The sequence below is a fragment of the Panthera pardus genome, unplaced genomic scaffold (genome assembly GCF_024362965.1).
Source record: "Panthera pardus isolate Hobbes unplaced genomic scaffold, ASM2436296v1 HiC_scaffold_3, whole genome shotgun sequence".
Classification (NCBI taxonomy): Eukaryota; Metazoa; Chordata; class Mammalia; order Carnivora; family Felidae; genus Panthera; species Panthera pardus.
Genome location: NW_026526876.1, coordinates 56238575 through 56257583, shown reverse-complemented (window position 1 = coordinate 56257583; position 19009 = coordinate 56238575). Strand labels below are relative to the sequence as shown.

The following is a 19009-nucleotide window of genomic DNA, read 5'->3' as shown; positions in this document are numbered from 1 at the left end:
AAACAGTTTGAAGGCCACTGAGAGAAACGGAGTCCTGTCCGATCCCCTGTGAGGAATATCTCTGAGCCTCCCCTGCTTTTTTGTTTGTTTGTTTTAATTTTTTTATGTTTATTTTTGAGAGAGAGAGACAGAGACAGAGCATGGGTTGGGGAGGGGCAGAGAGAGAGGCTGCGAGCTGTCAGCACAGAGCCTGACTTCTGACGCGGGGCTCGAACTCAGGAACCACAAGAATATGACCTGAGCCAAAGTCAGACGCTTAACCGACTCAGCCACTCGGGCGCCCCTGTTTTAATTTTTTTTTTTTTTAAGTTTAACATTTATTCCAAGAGAGACACTGAGACAGGGGGAGTAGGGGAGGGGCAGAGAGAGAGAGGGAGACAGAGAATCCCAAGCAGGCTTTGCCAACACAGAGCCCGACTCGGGGCTCAAACTCACAAAACTGTGAGATCATGACCTGAGCCAGAACCAAGAGTTGGACGCTTAACCGACTGAGCCACCTAGGTGCCCCTGAGACTCCCCGGTTACCCCACTTCCTGGGGCTCCAGTCCAATCTGGGGGGGTTCCCCTACAGGAGTGTTTTCTTCCTTGGGGGCCAGCTGCCCACCCACTGTTATCTCACTCAGTCTTCCCAACAATCTGGCAAGACAGGTTCTGCTACTGGCTGCTGCAGGGAACTGGTGGCTTAGCCGAGGTTGAAACTTCCCAGGGTCACACACCTGGAAGCAGCAGAGCCAGGATTCAGACCCAGGCAGCCTGACCCCTGAGACGGACCCCCTAACCTCTCCCGCCTCCCACTCAGCACCTCCATGTGCACAGGCTACAGACCCTCCTGTCCACCCCAGTCCTGGTAGTTGAATAAGTTGCCTATTGTTTGTGAGCCTCGGTTTCTGGTCTGTGAGGTGGGGTGTTAATACCCATCTCAGAGGGTGGTAGTGACTAACGAATGAGATGTGATGGGCCAGAGTGCCTACCAGTCTGTCCTGGCTCCTTCACGGAGTAGGGGAGTCCTTTACTAGCCAGGACAGACAGGAGGGCCGGGGGCTGGAGCCTCCCTGAAGGGTTGATTTCAAGAGAAGCCTCAGGCCCCAGTTCTGCCTTCCTGACCATGTCGCCCGCGTATGAGCAGCTGCTGGCCAGCAGAGAGCTCTGGCTCGCCCCTGAGCTGCCATCTGCATCCCTCTCACTCCTGTTCTCTTTCTTCCTTTCTCTGCAGTTGGATCCACAAACTGTAGAAACCAAGAACTGGCACACGGATGTGATTGAGATGAACGGGGTGAGCCCAGAGACACAGGAAATGTCTGCACAATGGGTGGGCCTCTGGCTGCTGTCCCCAGGGTGCCGTCTTACCCCTGTCCCCTCAGCCCGGCCCATTCCCCCCTACACTGCCGGCACCCTGCCCACTCCCACCCTGCAGGTGTTGCGGGGAGCCCTGGGTGGTGGACGTGGCCCTACGGGGAGGGGACCCCTGCATTCTGGAGGCACTCATGCCCCGGGGGACTTGTGCCTGCCGTACCCCCAACCAGATCAAAGTGGAATTCTCCATGAAGTTCACCAGCCGAGATATGAGCCTAAAGAGGACCCCGTCCAAAAAGCAGACTGGAGTCTTCGGCGTGAAGATCAGCGTGGTGACTAAGTAGGTGCCGCCTCCGGCATATTGAGTGCTGGCATGAGTGCCCGGGCCCCCTGCCAGCCCCCGTCAGCCCCTAGTCAGTCACCCTCCAGCTCAGTGGATGGCCAGTTTGGAGGCCGAAAGTGGCCCGCAGAGGTCTGTCTCTGTCTTCCCCAGTGCTTTAGAGATCAACAAGCCAGCATTTGAGCACTGGGAGATTGTGAGACTCCCAGGCTGTCAGCTTCTTGTAATGAACGAGAGGCTGTGACCACTGAGGCTTGGCAGCAGCGGGCTGGACTCCAAGGGGTTGCTGCCCCTCGGGAAGGGGGACGCGCCCATCTGCCCGCCACCTCCTGTCTCCCCTTCCCAGGACCTGAGGACCTGAGTCCTCAGTGGACTCCCTGTTGGTCCCCCGTAAGCATTTGAACCTGAGATCTGTGCTCTAAGGAACATTCTTTTCTCAGAGTCTTTGGGCTTCTCTCCCAAGCCTTCCTCCTGCCTTTGTCCCTTGCTGTCCCTCAGCAGGCAGGCCTTGGGCTGGCTGGGTGGGGTGTGTGTGGCACAGCCTCTTAGCCCTTTCTTGGGCCCTACCCCCTGACGCCAGAGGCTAGTGCCCTCCAAGGCCAAGGTGCGCAGAGTTGGGGCTACCCGTAGCCATCGCGGGGAGGCCCTCTACCACCCCCTCCCCTCCCCTCCCCTCCCCACCAGGCGGGAGCGCTCCAAGGTGCCCTACATCGTGCGGCAGTGTGTGGAGGAGGTGGAGAAGAGGGGCATCGAGGAGGTCGGCATCTACCGGATATCAGGGGTGGCCACCGACATCCAGGCGCTGAAGGCCGTCTTTGATGCCAGTGAGTCTGGTAGGCCCCACCTGGGCAGTGGTGGGCAGAGGGCACTCTGAGAGGCTCAGCCACCTGCTAGGGGAGCCTGGAAGAACTGGAAGCCTTCTCCACAGAGAGGCCCTAAGTAGCTGATGGCAGAGGAGCCTTGGTCTGTGAATCACAGTCCAATGTGGCACGTGGTGGGTCATCTCTGAGTCTCTAAAGCAAGGACTCCACCTGTATTTTCTTGTGATCCTCCTCCCCTCCAATCTGTTATCCATTGCCATAGGTGAGGAACTGAGGCTCAGAGAGGCCAAGTCGCTTGCTCGGGATCGCCCAGCTTGTAGGTTTGAGCCTGACTGAAACTCAGATCTTTCTTACTCCAGTGTTCCTGGCTTTCTTGCCAGCTCCCTGGTGCCTGGTGGGCTGTAAGGAATCTAAAGGGCTTTAAGCCTGAACTGGCTGGCCCGGGCTCCCCTTTGCTATCTCCAGAGCCCTGAGCACCCTTTGGGAGGGGCATTGCTCCCCTAGCCCTGTAAACTCCTCAGTGGTGGGTCCTGACCTTTCTGATTCTTCTTTCCTTCATCTTGTTGGTTCACACTGCAATAGTCAGGAAACCTGAACTGGCCAGGCAGTGCTGATTCCATGAGAGCTGAGGTGGGGCCTGTGTTCAGGAAGCCTGGGGTGAGGGGCTGGGGATGTGCTGGCATGGCTCCCCTGTGCAACCTGGAAGCTGAGGCTTCGTCAGAACATGATTTTAGGTGTAAAAAATGTGCACTGCCTTCCAGAGAGAGGCTTAGCAGTGGGGAGATTCCAAAGAGGGTGTCTGACATGTGGTGTGAATGTGGCTCCAAAACTCTGGATGGTGAACTGTGCTCCCCTCCTACCCCCACCCCGGGGCTGAGTCACAGACCACCTGTGGGCACTACCTACATTCCTGCCCTTCCTGGGGAGACCAGAGCAGACACAGAGTGGGTGGGGGGCTCCCCTGGCCGTGTTGTGTGGGACAGAACAGGCCCACCCGCCCAGATGAGGACTATGTGGAAGAGAGGGGCTCAGGCCGCCACAGACCTGACTGCGCACTTCCTCTGCAGATAACAAGGACATCCTGCTGATGCTGAGCGACATGGACATCAATGCCATCGCCGGCACCCTCAAGCTCTACTTCCGGGAGCTGCCCGAGCCCCTCCTCACAGACCGACTTTACCCAGCCTTCATGGAGGGCATCGGTGAGGTTCTGGGGGACCCGAGGGCTGGGCTGAGCCAGACTTCCCTGACCGCAAAGTGAGGACCAAGAGATCCGTGGCTTCCCTTGCTTGTTGGTCTGCCCAGTGCTCCGGGGCTGCGTGACCGAGTGGCCCAAAGGGTGAGGTGTGACCTGCTGGGGCCTGATCCAGAGGTGGACCCTCGCTCACTTGCCCCTCTCCCCTCTTGCCCCTGTGGGCTGCCCTCTGTGCTTCCTCCTTGAATACTGACCTCCTTGCTGGAAAGCCAGGCATCCGGGGAAATGTGCCCTGAGGTGGGTGGTCAGGGCCAACATCCCAGAGCCAAGGACAAGCCTGGCTGGAGTGCACTTGAGATGGCTGGAACCCAGCCTTCCAGAGGAGCACTCCCTCGCTCTCACTGATGCCATGGGTGGGTGGAGGCTGAGGGCCTCGGCCAGCAGGGCTCCAGCCTCCACCCACCCAGGCGAATCCAGGCCTGGGAGCATCCCTCCTGCCTTCTCCCTCACTCTTCCCTCCTGCCTCCTGATTCCTCCCTCCTCTCTCCTACCACTTCCCTCCTCCCTCCTACCTCCTCACTCTTCCCTCCACCCTCCTGCCTCCTCCCTTCTGCATCCTTCAGGAGCAGATCAGGGCTTCAGCCACGGCAGGAAGTGAAGAGCCCCACGGAAGGGAAAGCTGTTCACTGCCGTGCTCTAGCATCAGAGGCAGTTGAAAGAGAGGAAACATTCGTGCCAGTATCATCATTCTTTAAACTTAGCCTTCTAGACCAGGCATGGGGAATGGCAAGAGCTGTAGAGGCCCACGTGGTAAGGGGAGGAAGGGTGCCTGCTCCCCACCAGCCTACCTCCTGACTGAGTTACAGGTCATGGGTGGGGGCTTCTGTAGGAACTAGCTGTTAATAGCCCACCCTTGGGAAGATACCAGGCCCTTCCTACAGGGTCTGCTCCCCTCAGGGGAGCACGGCAGCCCAGGCTCTCCCTCAGGGTCCCATAGCCTCCTGACCACGGGGGCGCTGGCTCGGGCCTGCCCACCTGGGAGCTGAGCTCCAGCCTCTCCCTGCTTTCTCCCCAGCCCTGTCAGACCCTGCTGCCAAGGAAAACTGCATGATGCACCTGCTCCGCACCCTGCCCGACCCCAACCTCATCACCTTCCTCTTCCTGCTGGAACACTTGAAAAGGTAATGAGCAGGGGCCCAATTGGGGGAGGGAGCAGGGAGCCCAGGGCAGGCCCCTGCTGGGGAGGACACATCTACTGGGGGAGAACCCCTTTCTCAGCTCTTCCTCATGGGCGCTGGCCTCTGCTGGGCCATCCCTAACAGGGTGAGGGTTTGCTTTTCAAACTCTTGCCCTCAAATTCTTCTGTTTTGAGAAATACTTGGGTCCTAATAGTGACCTCAGGTATGGGCCATAGACTGCTTAGAAAGGCAGGGTCAGAGCCAGGGACTGTAGATGGATTTTGCAGTTAGTGGTCATTCAATCACCATAACATTTTTTAAATGGAACGGAACAGACGGCATAGGGCATGCTGTGGGCAGTAAGCGTGCATGTTGTGGTTCTGTTCGATTACATGCGGTCACGTGTTCTGGGTTCGGATGTAAAGTGTGTTTGTTGTGGGTCACAGTCAAAAAAGTTTGAAATGCACTGGTCTTGACCCTCACCTCACCTAACAGGGAAACCGAGCCCCAGTCCACAGGGATTTGCTTGGGGTTAGCAAAAACTCTGTCCTTAGAATGCACGTCCCCAGTCCTAAACTAAGTTCCACCCCCACACCACCCCCACCGTCTCCCCCGCCCTTTCTGTAGTCAGCTCTAACCGGGAGCTGCTGAAGTTGATGCTTGCAAAGTTCCGAACTGAAACCAGCCCTCACGGTGTCCCCGCCATTTGCCTCTGAGCCCAGCACTGGTCCAGGTGTAAGTGGGGACAAAAAGTGTCCTGGTGTCCCTTAAATCTGTTTGTCACCCAGGACCAGGGAGCTCCTGAGTTGGGGCCATGCCGAGGGCCGGCTCCTCCCTGAACTCAGCTCTAGCCCTCAGGCCCAGGCTCCGGGCTGCAGCTCAGCCAGGCCAGCTCTAGAGGGCCAGCAGAGACCTGGAAACGCCTGGGGCTGCTGTCTTGTTTTTCCCATTATGAGACATTTTCCCTCTGGTTTGGCCAGGACCGAAGCCCCAACCAGTTCCCATAGTTTGGCGAGCACTGTGGGGAGGACACACAGAGAAGGAGTGGGAAGGGAAAATTCATTAGGTTTTCCACCCTGGGAACTGGGCACAGTCTGTTCCCACATCTGGGCCCCTGGCTGGTGTGTGTGTGTGTGTGTGTGTGTGTGTGTGTGTGTGTGTGTGTGTGTTGAGGGGGCTGGGCCAGCCGCACAGCTGCCTCCTGGCATGGCAGTGTTTGTCTGCCCGTTTCCAAAGCAGTCAGCATGCGCATTGTGGCTCTTGCCCAGAGGCTGGGAATGATGGTATAGTTGGGAGCTGGGAGGAGGCACTGCTCAGGGAGGGAGGCCCAGCGCCTCTTTGATGCGTTGGGTGGTACTGGGTCTGCCAGTACCATGGGTGGCAGCCCCTGCTGCCACTCAGGGGAAGTTTCCACAGAGCATGAGGCCTCTTATGCAAGAGAGGCAGAGAACGATCCAAAGGGAGGCAACTCCGGGGTCCCATGAGGAAGACCCTTCTGGAAAGGCATGGGAGGAGAGCCCCTGGGGTCCGTCTGGGATTAGGGTGGTTCTTGCCACAGCACAGCCAAAGAACCTCAGGTCTAGTGAGTGACTGCTGCCGGAGCACTGGCTCCCTACCTCTGGCCCCTGCCACTGCCCCACACACTGTGGCTCTTCCTCTGGGCCATGCACTCCAGCTTCACCGATCACGGGTAGAGCACAGAGTGGCGAGGAGCACTGGCTCTGGAGGCAGACTGCGCGGGGTCACATCCCAGCTCTACCACTTGCTAGCTGTGTGACCTCAGGCAAGTCACTTAACCCCTCTGCCCTTTGGTTTCTTCATCTGTATGCTGGAGATGATGATAGTTCCTGCCCAAAGGACCGTGAGGAGTATGAGTTACTATAAAGTTCTTGAATCTGTAATATCATCAAGGGAGTTGGGGCAGGCCCTCTGGCTCTGGCAGTTTACCATCAAGGGGTGGCCCACGAGCTAGAATCTAATACAGGAATGTGCAGGGACATAGCTGGAGACTTGGTCCATTGGCTTAGTCCCTCCATCCCAAGAGGTCCCCACCCCTAGGAGAGGGAGGCTAGTACCCACCTTCTGGGAATCCTTCCAGTTCTTCTAGCTCGGGCCAACGGTCTGGAGCTCTGAGCAGCTGCTGAGAAATGACTTCTTTTTTCTCCCCTGCCCCAACCCTTTCAGGGTTGCTGAGAAGGAACCCATCAACAAAATGTCCCTTCACAACCTGGCTACTGTGTTTGGCCCCACGTTACTGAGACCCTCAGAAGTGGAGAGCAAAGCACACCTCACGTCGGCTGCAGACATCTGGTCCCATGACGTCATGGCACAGGTACCGCCAGCACCGCCCGGAACTGGGGCTGGTAGAGGCGGGCGACAAGCTTCCCCTGGGGGGCGGGGAGAACAGCTCAGACTCCCACACCCCTTCCCTCCTTAGCAGCGGGGTAGGTGGTCTGCGGAATGTCACCAGGGAGGCAGGGCTCGGGACCAGCATGACAAAAAAAAAAAGGCTGAGCCTAGACCAGGGGCCCAGACAGGCTCAGGGGCACAGGAAACATCCGGGGTCTTGTCCTCATGTGTAGAAGCTCTAGGATTGCTTCTAGGGTCGGAAGCTTCCCTGGAATCCCTACAAGATTCAGGGCAGAGTCCAGTCTGGAGACAGGGCTGCCCAGCCAAAGCCAACCTCTGGAGCAGGTTGGAAGCTTCTGACTGAGGTTGGGGAAGTGGCCCCAGGCTCCCTGACCCTCTGCCCTGCAGTGCCCTCTGCTGCCGCCAAAAGGCAGGCACAGCTGGGCTTCCAGTGAGGCGAAGCGGCCTGAGGGCAGGGAGGGGAGCGGCACAGAGGTGACCCCAGCGCAGGGACCGTTTCTTCCCAACAGATCAGAAGGCTGGGAGGACGGGGACCCAGCCTGAGTCTTCCCTGTCCCCCCACAGGTCCAGGTCCTCCTCTACTACCTGCAGCACCCCCCCATTTCCTTCGCAGAACTGAAGCGGAACACACTGTACTTCTCTACCGATGTGTAGCCCAAGGTGGGATCAGCTGTGGGGGCGGCCCGAGCCAGCCCCTCCAGCCGGGGGACCCAACACAGACTTGAAAGACTACAATAGAAAACTCCCAAACCCAGCACTCCAGACTCCAAGGGACACAGATTTCCAAGAACTGGAATATGTGCATCTTTCGTGCCACCTTGTACAAAGCCAGCTGACCCAGCCCCCAGCCTCACCACCATGCCCCGGGCCCCGCCCTCTGTACCTCTAGTTGTGTCTAATGCCCCGTGCTGTTCAGGAATTGTTTTATGTCTATTTGTCATGCAGAAATGGTAGTGACCGACCCAGTATGGGCATACAGACAGCCTGCTTTGTTCTTTCATTTCCTCCAACACTTTCTTTCCTCCTGAGTCCAGTCCAAGGGCTTTTATTTTGCGCTCTGTAACCACTGCCAGCTTATCCTCTCTTGGCCCTGCTCCCAGATTGCAGTCTCCTGGCAGCCTCTCCTCGGGTTTCCTCCACCCTCTACTTCCTCCCAGCCTGCCCACATGCATGTGCAGCCTTGGTTTTTGCTCCATCACTTTGAAAGTTGAGGAGACCCCGGGTGGCGGTGGCGATGGTGGCTTGTCAAAGGCTGCCGCTTGCTGCCCCCCGCCCCCAGCCCTTTCCTTGTCCTCTACCTGTGGAAGCACCTGCTTTGCCTTGCTGCCTGTGCAAATGTTGGACAAGGGGACAGACTCACACTAATCCTCAGCTTAGCACAGAGCTGGAGAGCAGATTTCTGGAATTTTCCACCTGACAATCTCCATTTCTGGGGTTTATCTGTTCTGTCTCCTGCCTACTTTCACTGAGGCATCTTTCACTGTTTCTTCTGCTTTTCAGTTCCTTTTCCCCTGGTGTTCTATTTCCTTTGAGCGTAGAGACTCAGAAGTGACCCAATATTAAGAGAGCCAGAGGGTCAGGAATCAGGGGAGGTGGGAGGCGGGCCACTGAGGAAACAAGACAGGTTGAACATTCGGAGGGGTGCCATGTAGCACCAGGTGCCCCGAGTTGGGGGGAAGTGGCTCTCAGCAACAAGGAATTATAGTGGCTTTTGTAGTGGAGCCAGGTCTCTAGGGGGGGCAACTAATATGGCTGAAGCAGGTATCTAGAAACACGCAGGCTCCATCCAGGAGGCAGTCCTTCCTGGCGCCTCTCGTACCTTGCGGTACCTTTGCCTTAGATGTTACACATCCTCCACAGCCAAGCACTGCCACAGGGCAGCCCCCGAGGCCGTGTGTCCCCCAGGGCCTAGGAAACACAGGCAGGGTCCAGGTCCAGTAGTAGCCAGTCATCCTGGTGCTGCCTCCCCACCCACCCACAGCTTCTAGATGCAGCCTTTTGGGTGAACTCTAGGCAACTCCAGAAGTGGGGAGGAATGAGGAGTCATGGGCAGCTGCCTCTTTTGGGACTGGGATTTGCTGGGGACTTTCATTGTTGACTATCTTCCCCAGAGCAGAGGATCAGCAGGTTCTGTTCCCAGCTCGGAGACCCCTTTCTCCACACTGAAAGGACTGAGAGGTATCTCCTCCCACCTGAGCAGTAGCTGCCAGCATGTGGCAGGTGGCTTCAGAGAACACTCCTAGGCTTGAGCTGTAGTACACGGCTCTCTGGCTCCATGTGGCAGAGAAGTAGAGAACGGTTCCCTTAGATTGTGCTCAGGGCGGAGTTTTAAAGAAGGGTTCGCTGGACCTAAAGGTAGAACGTTTGCTCAGTGAGAGGCAGGGAGGGCCCTTTCTGATCTTGTTTACACCTGTTGCCCAATCTTGGGCAGAACGGTACACATTCTGTGCACATCAGAGGAAAGAAATGCCTAACAGGAGGGAAATACATAGCTGCCTGTTAGCGGTTCAGCGAGGATCCCTGCTCCTTGGGACAGGAGATGGAGAAAGAACACCATTTGAGTCTAAAGATCCCAGCTTGTGACCATCCCAGGAGTCTCTGCACTCAGGAGTTGGTGTAGGGCATGGAAGGCTTCTGCTTCCAAAAGCCATTAATTAATGGTAATGAACTGGAGGACCAGTTAGAGCTAGTTACAGCCAAAAAAATGGGTGCCTCCTACTTCCCTGAAACAAGAGACATTTGCTTCTCAGCATCAGGTAGCCACCACACCCCCCAAACTTGCTTAAGCAACTTGAGAACCGGAGGAAGGCTGCAGGGGCTGAGGAATGCAAAAGGCTCAGAATATTTATAAATTCCACCCCCAGGGTAGGGAGGGGCAGGTACCAGACATGGACTAAGTTGCATCAAGGAAGTAGCCCATGGGTTCTCCTGAGAGTCAGGGACCGTGCAGCCCAGAATCCCCAGCCACTGTGCCCAGCCGGGCAGGCTGTGCCAACAGGAGCCCAGCTGACAGGCTGCAGGAATCCCAGTATGCCCATCCCTGCTGGCAATGGCTGTGGGCGGCCAGTTTTTGCTGATACAGGTAGGATGGGAACCTTCATTAATATTTCACTTTAATTAAGTTGGTAAGGATATATTTTTTTTGGTCTATGTTCTGTTTCAACTTATGTAGATTATTATAAATTGATGTAAACCACGTGAGAGGAAAATGTTAATAAAAAAAATGCAAAGCCCCAACATTTGCACACAACCCAGCCCTGTGGTGTGGACATTTGTATACTCAGTAGTCCAGGGAAGACCACCAATCTAAACATTTTAACTCCTCCAGCTGCATCCAGATGGGAGCTCCCAGGAATCTGTGCACCTAGTCAACTTCCCTTGAGCTTCCCTTCAGCCTACAGGGACTGTGGCACCTTGGGGGGAGGTGAGCCCAGCCCCCTCTGTGTGCTTCACAGAGGTCTCAGGTCAGTCACTAACCAATTCCTTTCATGAAGGACAAAGGCCCCAACAACCTGGACATCAGTGTGCCTCCAATAGATGGCAGAAAGTTGTCCATCCCAGGGGAGTTTTCTTATTTTATGTAAACTCTTCTCTGCATTTTCCTTGGAAGTGGGCGTCTTTGGGGCAGCCTTTTGGCCTAGTCTGATTGTTGGAGAGGCTGGATCCTCTAGGGGGCCCTGCCTCCCTTTAGGAGAGCCAGTAGGGTTAATATACGTTCCTACCAGCCTAAGCCATTGGACACTGTTTATTCTGGAGATCAGCAACAGATGTCTCTGAAAATTGGTGTTTGGTTTATGAGCTCATACTGACTCCTTAGCCATCTAAAACAGGAAACTATTCATCTCCTTTCTTGATTGAATAGTCAATGTGGACAATGCTTGGCTTATTGAAGTGATGGCTACTGACAGCCTAGGGCTCATCTGTCCAAGGCGGTCATGAAAGCAGCATTTCTTGTCCTCATTTGGCGTATCTGACCCTACTTTCTGGACCGGCTGGTAGAAGATGCCAGGTATCACAGCTGCCAGGTAGGAGTGTCTGTTCTTGCTCTCAAAGTGCTTATAGGTGACATATTTAGGGACTGTATAGGAAACACTCTTTTGTTCCCAGACCTCTGAGGATACTCCAGCTGGCCTAGGGGCAATGAAGTCTCACACCTGTGAGACTGGACGGGATATTATATAGAATTCACCACATAAGGACAGGAATGCGTTGGCTCACACTCATTGCAAAGGAAACAGCATGCATAGCCAGAGGAAGGTGTTGCCAACTGAGTTGGACATTATCACTCATGTACACACTCACACTTAGGGCATCTGGACACGTCAGCTGAGTGAATTCTGGTTAAGGGTGGGTGAGCTAGAAGACAGCAGAAGGGGGGAAAGAAAGCAAAGAAAAAAGAAAAGATGAAGAAGTTAGCGTGCAGTAGAAAACAGGAGGCGTTACTGCTGGCCGAAGGCGGCTGGAATTATACAGCCCCACAAAGCCTACCTGCCTGCCCCCAAGTGGCAGAGCCTGAGCTCATCACCTTCATGTCATCACTGAAGCACCGGAGTAAAGAAGGTCTCAGGGCAGATCCAAAAGCCTATTTTCTTTTGCCCCAGGGCACACAATTAGGATGAGCTTCTGTTTTCAGAAAAAGGCCACTAGATCAAATAAAAAACACTAAGATGTTAAAATACATCTGTAGTATGTATTTTACAAAAATACATAACCTGATACCAGAGAATGAGCGTGGTGGTGAACAGCCGATCTTCACCAGCAGCTGCTGTGACTTAGCAGGACCACAGCGGGACCCTGCGCACGTTGTGTCCTTGAGCTGGGCCTGGTCCAGCGGTCAGAGCCTAAAACCAACATGGCTCAGACTGCTGGCCTTCCCACCAGGCGGCCCGTGGGGTTTTTAGAAGAGGCCAGGGCTTATGCGTGGAATTCCGATGCATCCTGGGCCACATCTAGGCTGGGCTTCCTGGAGGGCAGGCCCTGGCTGAAGTAACAAACTCAGAAAACACTCCTCTGCAAGCCCTGAGAATCAAATGTACCCAGACGCTCAGGTGCTTTCTTAACCTCTGGGCTACCTGGCACCATTTTTGGGAATTGTGAAATTTGAAAATAAAAATAAACCACCTTTTATTTATTCATTCATTTTATGGTATGAACGGCCTTTATTATTTATAATGGGAAGTGGAAGAGGAGGGGACAAGACAACTCTGGCTCCAGGGGCAGAACCAAAGACTCACTCTGTCATTATCCCCCCCTCCGCCACCCCAAAACTAACCAACCTTTTAAACCGTAATATAATTTTTTTAAACAAAGACAACACTAAACATAATGACAAAATGGGAGAGAAGGTGTAAATTCGCCGTGCCCTGCCCTCGTGTGAGATGGATGACTGCCTGGAGCTCCGAACTTCCTGGTGTACGTCCAGTCGCCTCTGTTCCCAGCACCAAACAACCAGAGGGCCAGCTGTGGTCAGGACTGAGCTTTGGGGAGCTTAATTCCTACAAGTCATCACACTGACTCCTGATCTGCCCGAGAGAGAGAGAGGCTGCCATGGCACATCCCCCACTAGGCGTGGCTAGAACCCAGGAGCAGACAGTATGGCCACTCAGAGGCTGGGGGCAGAAAGCAGCCAGGTGGCTCCCTCACCACACCAACTACACGAGGGAAAACAAAGGTCTTCGGTCTCGGAAGCAAGTGCCTCGGAGTGGTACAGAAACTGCCCTCCACGGAACAGCTCTAATCTTGGGCTGGCACTGTCCTTCCCTGGAGGCAATAACTCTCACCGTAGGTAATAATCAATCGCAGCAGAGAAAGCAGCAAAACCTCCACAACCAATGACCCCGGCCTTTAAGCCCGCTGTAAAGCAAACAGAAATGGCGTTACATGTAGTGACGAACACAGGCCGCATTCAGGAGTGTGCCTGCCCCATGAATGCAAGAAACTGTGGAAGCATTCGAAGTCATTCAACAAACCCATCAGATCCACAAGACTTCAACGAGCTGTGTATACAATCTACTCTAGTGTGCTTTATATAAGTGTGCATTTGGCTTTTCTCACTCCAAAGAATTACTATTTGCAGCTTCATGAAATAGCCCCTCACAGGCAGGAAACTGGTTAAGAGAACCAGCCCTTGGAAGCAAGTGAAAGCACACAGCCTGTTACCCTGATTTGTTTATGAAATAAATTCTTGGGAAGGTGATCAAAGCAGTCCCAGAGGGAGCCAGGCTTCTCAGAGTCCCTGACAAAGCGGAGCGATGGGAAGACCAGAGGAAAAGCTACTCTATAAATCACAAATGGCTGTCAGAGGAGCAAAAGCAGCTTTTAAGGACAGCAAATCATCCTGCCTCTCAGAGAATGAGAAAGCAGGCTATTTGGGTAAATCAGGGCACGGCAGAGGGGAGAGCGGCCCAGCAACGGACACTGTGCAGAGTCCAGACACTGACACCCCATATCACACTCTTGACGGGCACGCCAACAGGGAGAAGTGCAGGGGACTGGTTTCTTTGTTGTTTACGGCTGACAACCTGACATCTGGCTTTCCACGGGTAGGAGTCTAAGAATCTTCAACATGAAAAGACATGACTGTATAACTTACATACAATATTAAAACTGACAATTGTACAGTATTAACAAAAATGTCTTAGCTACTTGAAATGCACAGAGCTGCGAGTTCAGCACGGCCTGCCGTTTGGAATAAGTGGGCTCTCGGGAGCTGAGTGAGACCTAGCCATGCTTCCGTACTTATCCTGCAGAGCAACACATTCCAGGAATTACTGGGAGGAAGTTCTTCCCGTCTTTTCAATGTGAGCCCAGTTCCAAGATCTAGATCCTTCTGTGATTCTCAGCCATGGGTGATTTTGTCCCCTGGGGGAAATCTGGCAATGTCTAGAGACACTTTCAGTGGTCAACCAAGGGATTCTACTAGCATCTAGTGGGTAGAGACCAGGGTTACTGCTAAACATCCTACAATGCAAAGGACAGCCCTACTCTCCCTCCAGCAAAGATTTACATGTCCAAGATGTCAATAGTGCCAAAGATGAAAAATCGTGACCTAGACACTAGAAGTTTCCAAAATGAAGTTAATACAAAAGTAAATGTGATTTACTTCTCAGAGGGAAGAATATCAAGTGTCCACATATGCCTTGGGCTGTCCCTGAAACACTCATACATTTGGAAATGTTAACTACAGCATGTTGTCCGAAGCCACAAAGAAAACCATGTGAGAGTTGTTTACTAACCTCTGAAACCAATGGCTCCTCCAGTGATGCAGCCACTAATGACACTGTTCTTCCAATCTGATTTTCCCCGGTACTGTGGGTGGAGAAGTGCAGTTTAGAGCCAAAGAAACAAGCCAGACAAGATGATTAAGGGGGAAAAAACACAGCGTTTCTAGCTGGCCAAATTAGTCCCTCCCCAAAGGAAACCTAATCTTCTTTGCTTTCAAAAGTATAGTTCCTAATTTGAATGTGTTCTTGGATGCTTCCTGAAGGTGGTATCAGAGTGCAGAAACCAAGCGTACAATTTGACAAGTAATCAAAATCTCTTTGGTTCTCCAATAAGTCCCATGGTTAAAATCATTAGCCAACCTCTGGGGTGCCTGGGTGGCTCAATTGGTTAAGCACTGGACTCTTGATTTGGGGTCAGGTCATCATCTCACAGTTCGTGAGACTGAGCCCAGCATCTCAATCTTGGGATTCTCTCTCTCTATGCCTCCCTCTCTCACACTCTCTCTCTCTCAAAAATAAATTAATTAAAAAAACAACTTAGGGGTGCCTGAGTGGCTCAGTTAAGTGTCTGACTTCAGCTCAGGTCATGATCTCACAGTTCATGAGTTTGAGCCCCGCATCAGACTCTGTGCTGACATCTGAGCCTGGAGGCTGAAGCCTGCTTCAGATTCTGTGTCTCCTCTCTCTGCTCCTCCCTGGCTCATGCTCTGTCTCTCATTCTCTCTGTCAAAAATAAATAAAAACATTATAAAAAAAATTTTTTTTAATTTAAAAAATAAAATCATTAGGGGCACCTGGGTGGCTCAGTCGGCTAAGCTTCTGATTTTTGCTTGGGCCATGATCTCACAGCTCGTGGGTTTGAGCCCCACATCGGGCTCTGTGCTATCAGCATGGAGCCTGTTTCAGTTCCTGTCTCCCTCTCTCTCTGCTCCTCCCCAGCTTGTGCTTTCTCTCTGTCTCAAAAATAAATTAAAAAAAAAATTTTTTTTTAAATAAAATCATTAACTTTTTTTTTTTTTATTAATTTATTTGGAAAGAGAGACAGTGCAAGTGGGGGAGGGGCAGAGAGGGAGACAGAGAATCCCAAGCAGGCTCCGCACTACCAGCACAGAGCCCAGTGCAGAGCTCGATCCCATGAACTGTGAGATCATGACCTCAGTGGAAGCCAAGTCGGAAACGTAACCAACTGAGCCACCCAGGCCCCCCTAACCAACTTCTAACAGAGACATGAAAAGATGTTCAACATCATTCATCATCAGGGAAATGCAAATCAAAACTAAACAAGGTATCACCTCTCACCCGTCAGAATGGCTAAAATCTACAACACAAGAAACCACAGGTACTAGTGAGGACATGGAGAAAGGGGAACCCCCTTGCACTGTTGGTGGGAATGCAAACTGGTGCAGACACTCTGGAAAAGGGTATGGAGTTTCCTCAGAAAGTTAAAAATAGAACTGTTAGGGTGCCTGGCTGGCTCAGTGTGAATATTGACCTCAGGGTCGTGATTTTGAGCCCCATGTTGTATGGAATTGTTGAATCACTACATTGTACACCTGAAACTAATATTACGTTGTATGTTAACTAACTAGAATTTTAAAAACTTAAAAAAATAAAATCATTAACTTCTAGCTTACAAAAAGAAGTAAAAAATAACGCAAGCCCAAATCATAAATGCACGAGAAGTTTACATTATGGACTAATGGAAATTCAATTTAGCGAGTACCAGACATTTCTGATCTGCTTTCTAATTAACATTCAGAGCATTTCTCTTTAGAAGTCATAACATGGCACAGGCAAGGCTTTCTCAGAAGGCAGAGACACTTACAGATTCTACCAAGCACTCAGTGCAAGAAAACATGGCGCCCACAATGGCAAAATTTTTGGCGTAGGACATCCCTCTCTGCCCCATGTCTTTAAGAACTTCTTTCGCTGTCGGCGTACGATAAGGATCCTTAGGGTCAAAGCCCACATTGGTATCAATGCCGGCAGTGAATACCCCAAATGCACCTCCCAAGACAAATCCTAAAAACAAACAGAGATGAAGATTTCTTTGGCATGTTTTCTGGGTTACCGTAATGAGGTCCTACTCGAATAGCACATTTTGGATGGCCACCAGCGAAGAGGACGCTCCCTGCTACCCCCTCACCCCACCTTGCCACTCAAGCTCTCCACTTACCTGGTTTCCACATCACACAAGCTAAGAACTACCTTGCTGACAGCTTCTTCTTGGCCTCCCTTTGGATCTCTTCCTCCTTTCATTGTCTAACATTCCTCAAGATTCAATCTTTAACCTTTCATTCTGTCTATACTCAGACGTTCAGCTGTTAACTTTGCATACCACTCCCGTGACAATGGTGACATTCATAACTGTCACTGAGTACCATGTGCCAAGTACTCTGACACTTTATAGTCACAGCTTCATTTATTCTCCACAATAGTCCCATGAGGTACATACTATTATCCTCTCCATTCTGTAGCTGAAGCAACTGAGGCTCAGGGAATAACTTCCCTAAGGTCACAAAGCTGCCAAGTGGCAAATCCTACAGTGCTGTCCCCATCTCCCTGAGCCTTCCTGAGCCTGCTGGGCATTTCCATATACATGTCCTCTCATCACATCAAGGTCAATGTTTAATGAAATCATGGGCATCTCCCGTCCAGACTTTCTTACTTATGGCTCCTTCTTTCCAGTCACTCTCACTTCAAACCTCAAGGGTATTTCTTTTCTTTTTTTTTTTTAAGTTTATTTATTTGAGAGAGAGAGTGCACGTAAGTGTGCAAGAGCAGGGGAGGGGCAGACAGAGTGGGAGAGAGAGAATCCCAAGCTGGCCCTGTGCTGTGAGCACAGAGCCCCACTTGGGGCTCGATTCCACAAACCGTGAGATCATGACCCAAGCCCAAACCAAGAGCCAGCTGCTTAACCTACTGAGCCACCCAGGCTCCCCCTCAAGGGCATTTCTGACTGCCTCTTTGCTTTCCTCTACAACCCTACGTTCACAATTACCATCCTAGTCTAGGGCCTTTATCACTTCCACCCTGGGGCACTACAAAGACTTATTCATCATTTCAACAAATATGCAAGTGATGTATTAGAGTCAGGCACAATGATGAACAAAGACCGAGGCCAGGCCTCACAGAGCTTCACTTTAGCCAATTCCCTATATGGTCTCCCGAAGCACCAGACTTTGCTTCACTACATTCAGTGCTGGGTCATCAAGTTCATCAATTACCGCCCTAATGCCTATAGGCAAAAGTTCATCAATTACCGCCCTAATGCCTATAGGCAAAACGCCCAAATACTCAACCCCACTTGCAACTTGAAAGGACATTTCTCTTCCTCTTAGTCTACTCCCATCCTCTCAATCCTTTAAGATAACAGCTGCAATCTCACCTCCTCTTGTAGCCTTCCCCAAACCAAAAACAAAACAAAACAAAACAAAACCCCTCTCTTTGCTTTCAACTATACTTTACATCTGCAACTCTCGCCATATTTGTTTCTGGATTGTCTTTCATTCTCAATGAGATTTCAACTCCTCTGCAGATGTGGCCAACCTTTTTACAAGAGGCACACCATACATTCTCAAATCCTCAAAAGGTTTAAAAAAGAAAAAAACAAAAAACAAAAAAAAACAGGAAAAAAGAAAAGGGCCAACGCCAGACGTCTTTCCCCCTTGTTCACCGCCATCTAATCACATTGGCGTCAATGGCCTTTCCGTTTTTCAGACTTCAGACTGGTTCCTACCAGACCCTTTGCATTTGCTGTTCCCGTTTGTCTGCAGCACTCTTTTGCCAGGTCGTTCTCAACATTCTTGTTTCTCTATATATTAAAATGTTAGCTTCATGAGAACCAGGCTCTTGTCTTGTCTCCCCCTGTCCCTCCACTACCAAGCATGTGATAGTTGCTTATGACAATTTGTTGAAAGAATCCTTATTTAAAAGCGAATCAACGAATGAATGAACGAAGCCAACCATTTTATAACCAACCTCCAGGCCCCGGCCCGAACAATACCGATTCTCTGATCCAATTTCCAGAGGCGAAAACTAACCTCAGGGCTTAGAGTGGGTTTACTCGAGTTCATGGATCGAGACAGGGGTGTAGTCAAGGTCGATGTCCACAGGCTCCTCGCCTCCCAGGCGCGTGGTCTTCTTGGCAGAGGACCCCTCTGCCGTCCAAGCCCTCAGCCTCCCAATGCTCCCCCCGCCCCCCAATCTTGCCTCACCTCCCACGCAGGCCAGCGCTGCCTTGAAGGCGCAGCTTTCCATTGCCTTCTCGATCATCTTCTGTTCCTCACTCTTGGTGGGGCTCGGGATCCCACCCAGACTACTAGGCTCCAGAAGCCGGGGCTGACGCTTGTCGCCCACCAGGTATTGCAGAAGAAGGCTGTACTGTAGCGGGGCTTCGTCGGAACCCGCCGCCTCAGTCGCGGAGCCCCCCGCACTGGGGGCAGTCGCCGCCATGACTGCAGATGCTCAAGAAACCCGGGCGTTCTTCCCGCAGCAGATTCCGCAAGCTTCCCGTTGAGGGCCTGCGCGCCTAGCCACCGTGACGCAACGGCAGATTCGCCACGACCAGCAAGACCAAGAAGCTGAGG

At 52.3% G+C, this 19009-nt stretch overlaps 2 protein-coding genes across 7 annotated transcripts in view; one reads left to right on the top strand and one right to left on the bottom strand.

The window, feature by feature from the left end:
• Positions 1-10447, top strand: part of ABR (ABR activator of RhoGEF and GTPase) — a 182699-nt gene extending 172252 nt beyond the window's left edge. For all 6 annotated transcript variants that reach the window (XM_019429659.2, XM_053892858.1, XM_019429661.2 and 3 more), the window contains 7 exons: positions 1214-1273; positions 1524-1633; positions 2318-2457; positions 3522-3656; positions 4725-4830; positions 7012-7159; positions 7762-10447. In XM_019429659.2, coding sequence (XP_019285204.1) covers positions 1214-1273; positions 1524-1633; positions 2318-2457; positions 3522-3656; positions 4725-4830; positions 7012-7159; positions 7762-7851 — 789 coding nt within the window. In that variant the 3' untranslated portion in view covers positions 7852-10447. The remainder of the gene's footprint in view (positions 1-1213; positions 1274-1523; positions 1634-2317; positions 2458-3521; positions 3657-4724; positions 4831-7011; positions 7160-7761) is intronic.
• Positions 10448-12315: 1868 nt separating this feature from the next.
• On the bottom strand, positions 12316-18953 carry TIMM22 (translocase of inner mitochondrial membrane 22). The gene is made up of 4 exons (XM_019429665.2): positions 18638-18953; positions 16246-16442; positions 14433-14505; positions 12316-13050 (listed from the first exon to the last, which is right to left on the bottom strand). Exons 1-4 carry the CDS (start codon positions 18873-18875, stop codon positions 12974-12976), a joined length of 585 nt encoding a protein of 194 aa, XP_019285210.1. The 5' UTR covers positions 18876-18953; the 3' UTR covers positions 12316-12973.
• Between the last annotated feature and the right edge of the window lie 56 nt (positions 18954-19009).

Coding starts and splice junctions, on each gene's coding strand:
- TIMM22 (XM_019429665.2), bottom strand. CDS start 18,875: ATGGCGGCGACTGCCCCCAGTGCGGGGGGCTCCGCGACTGAGGCGGCG. Junction 16,443..18,637: donor AGCGCTGGCCTGCGTGGGAG/GTGAGGCAAGAT, acceptor GTTTGTTTTTAG/GATTTGTCTTGGGAGGTGCA. Junction 13,051..14,432: donor AGGAGCCATTGGTTTCAGAG/GTTAGTAAACAA, acceptor TTTGCTTTACAG/CGGGCTTAAAGGCCGGGGTC.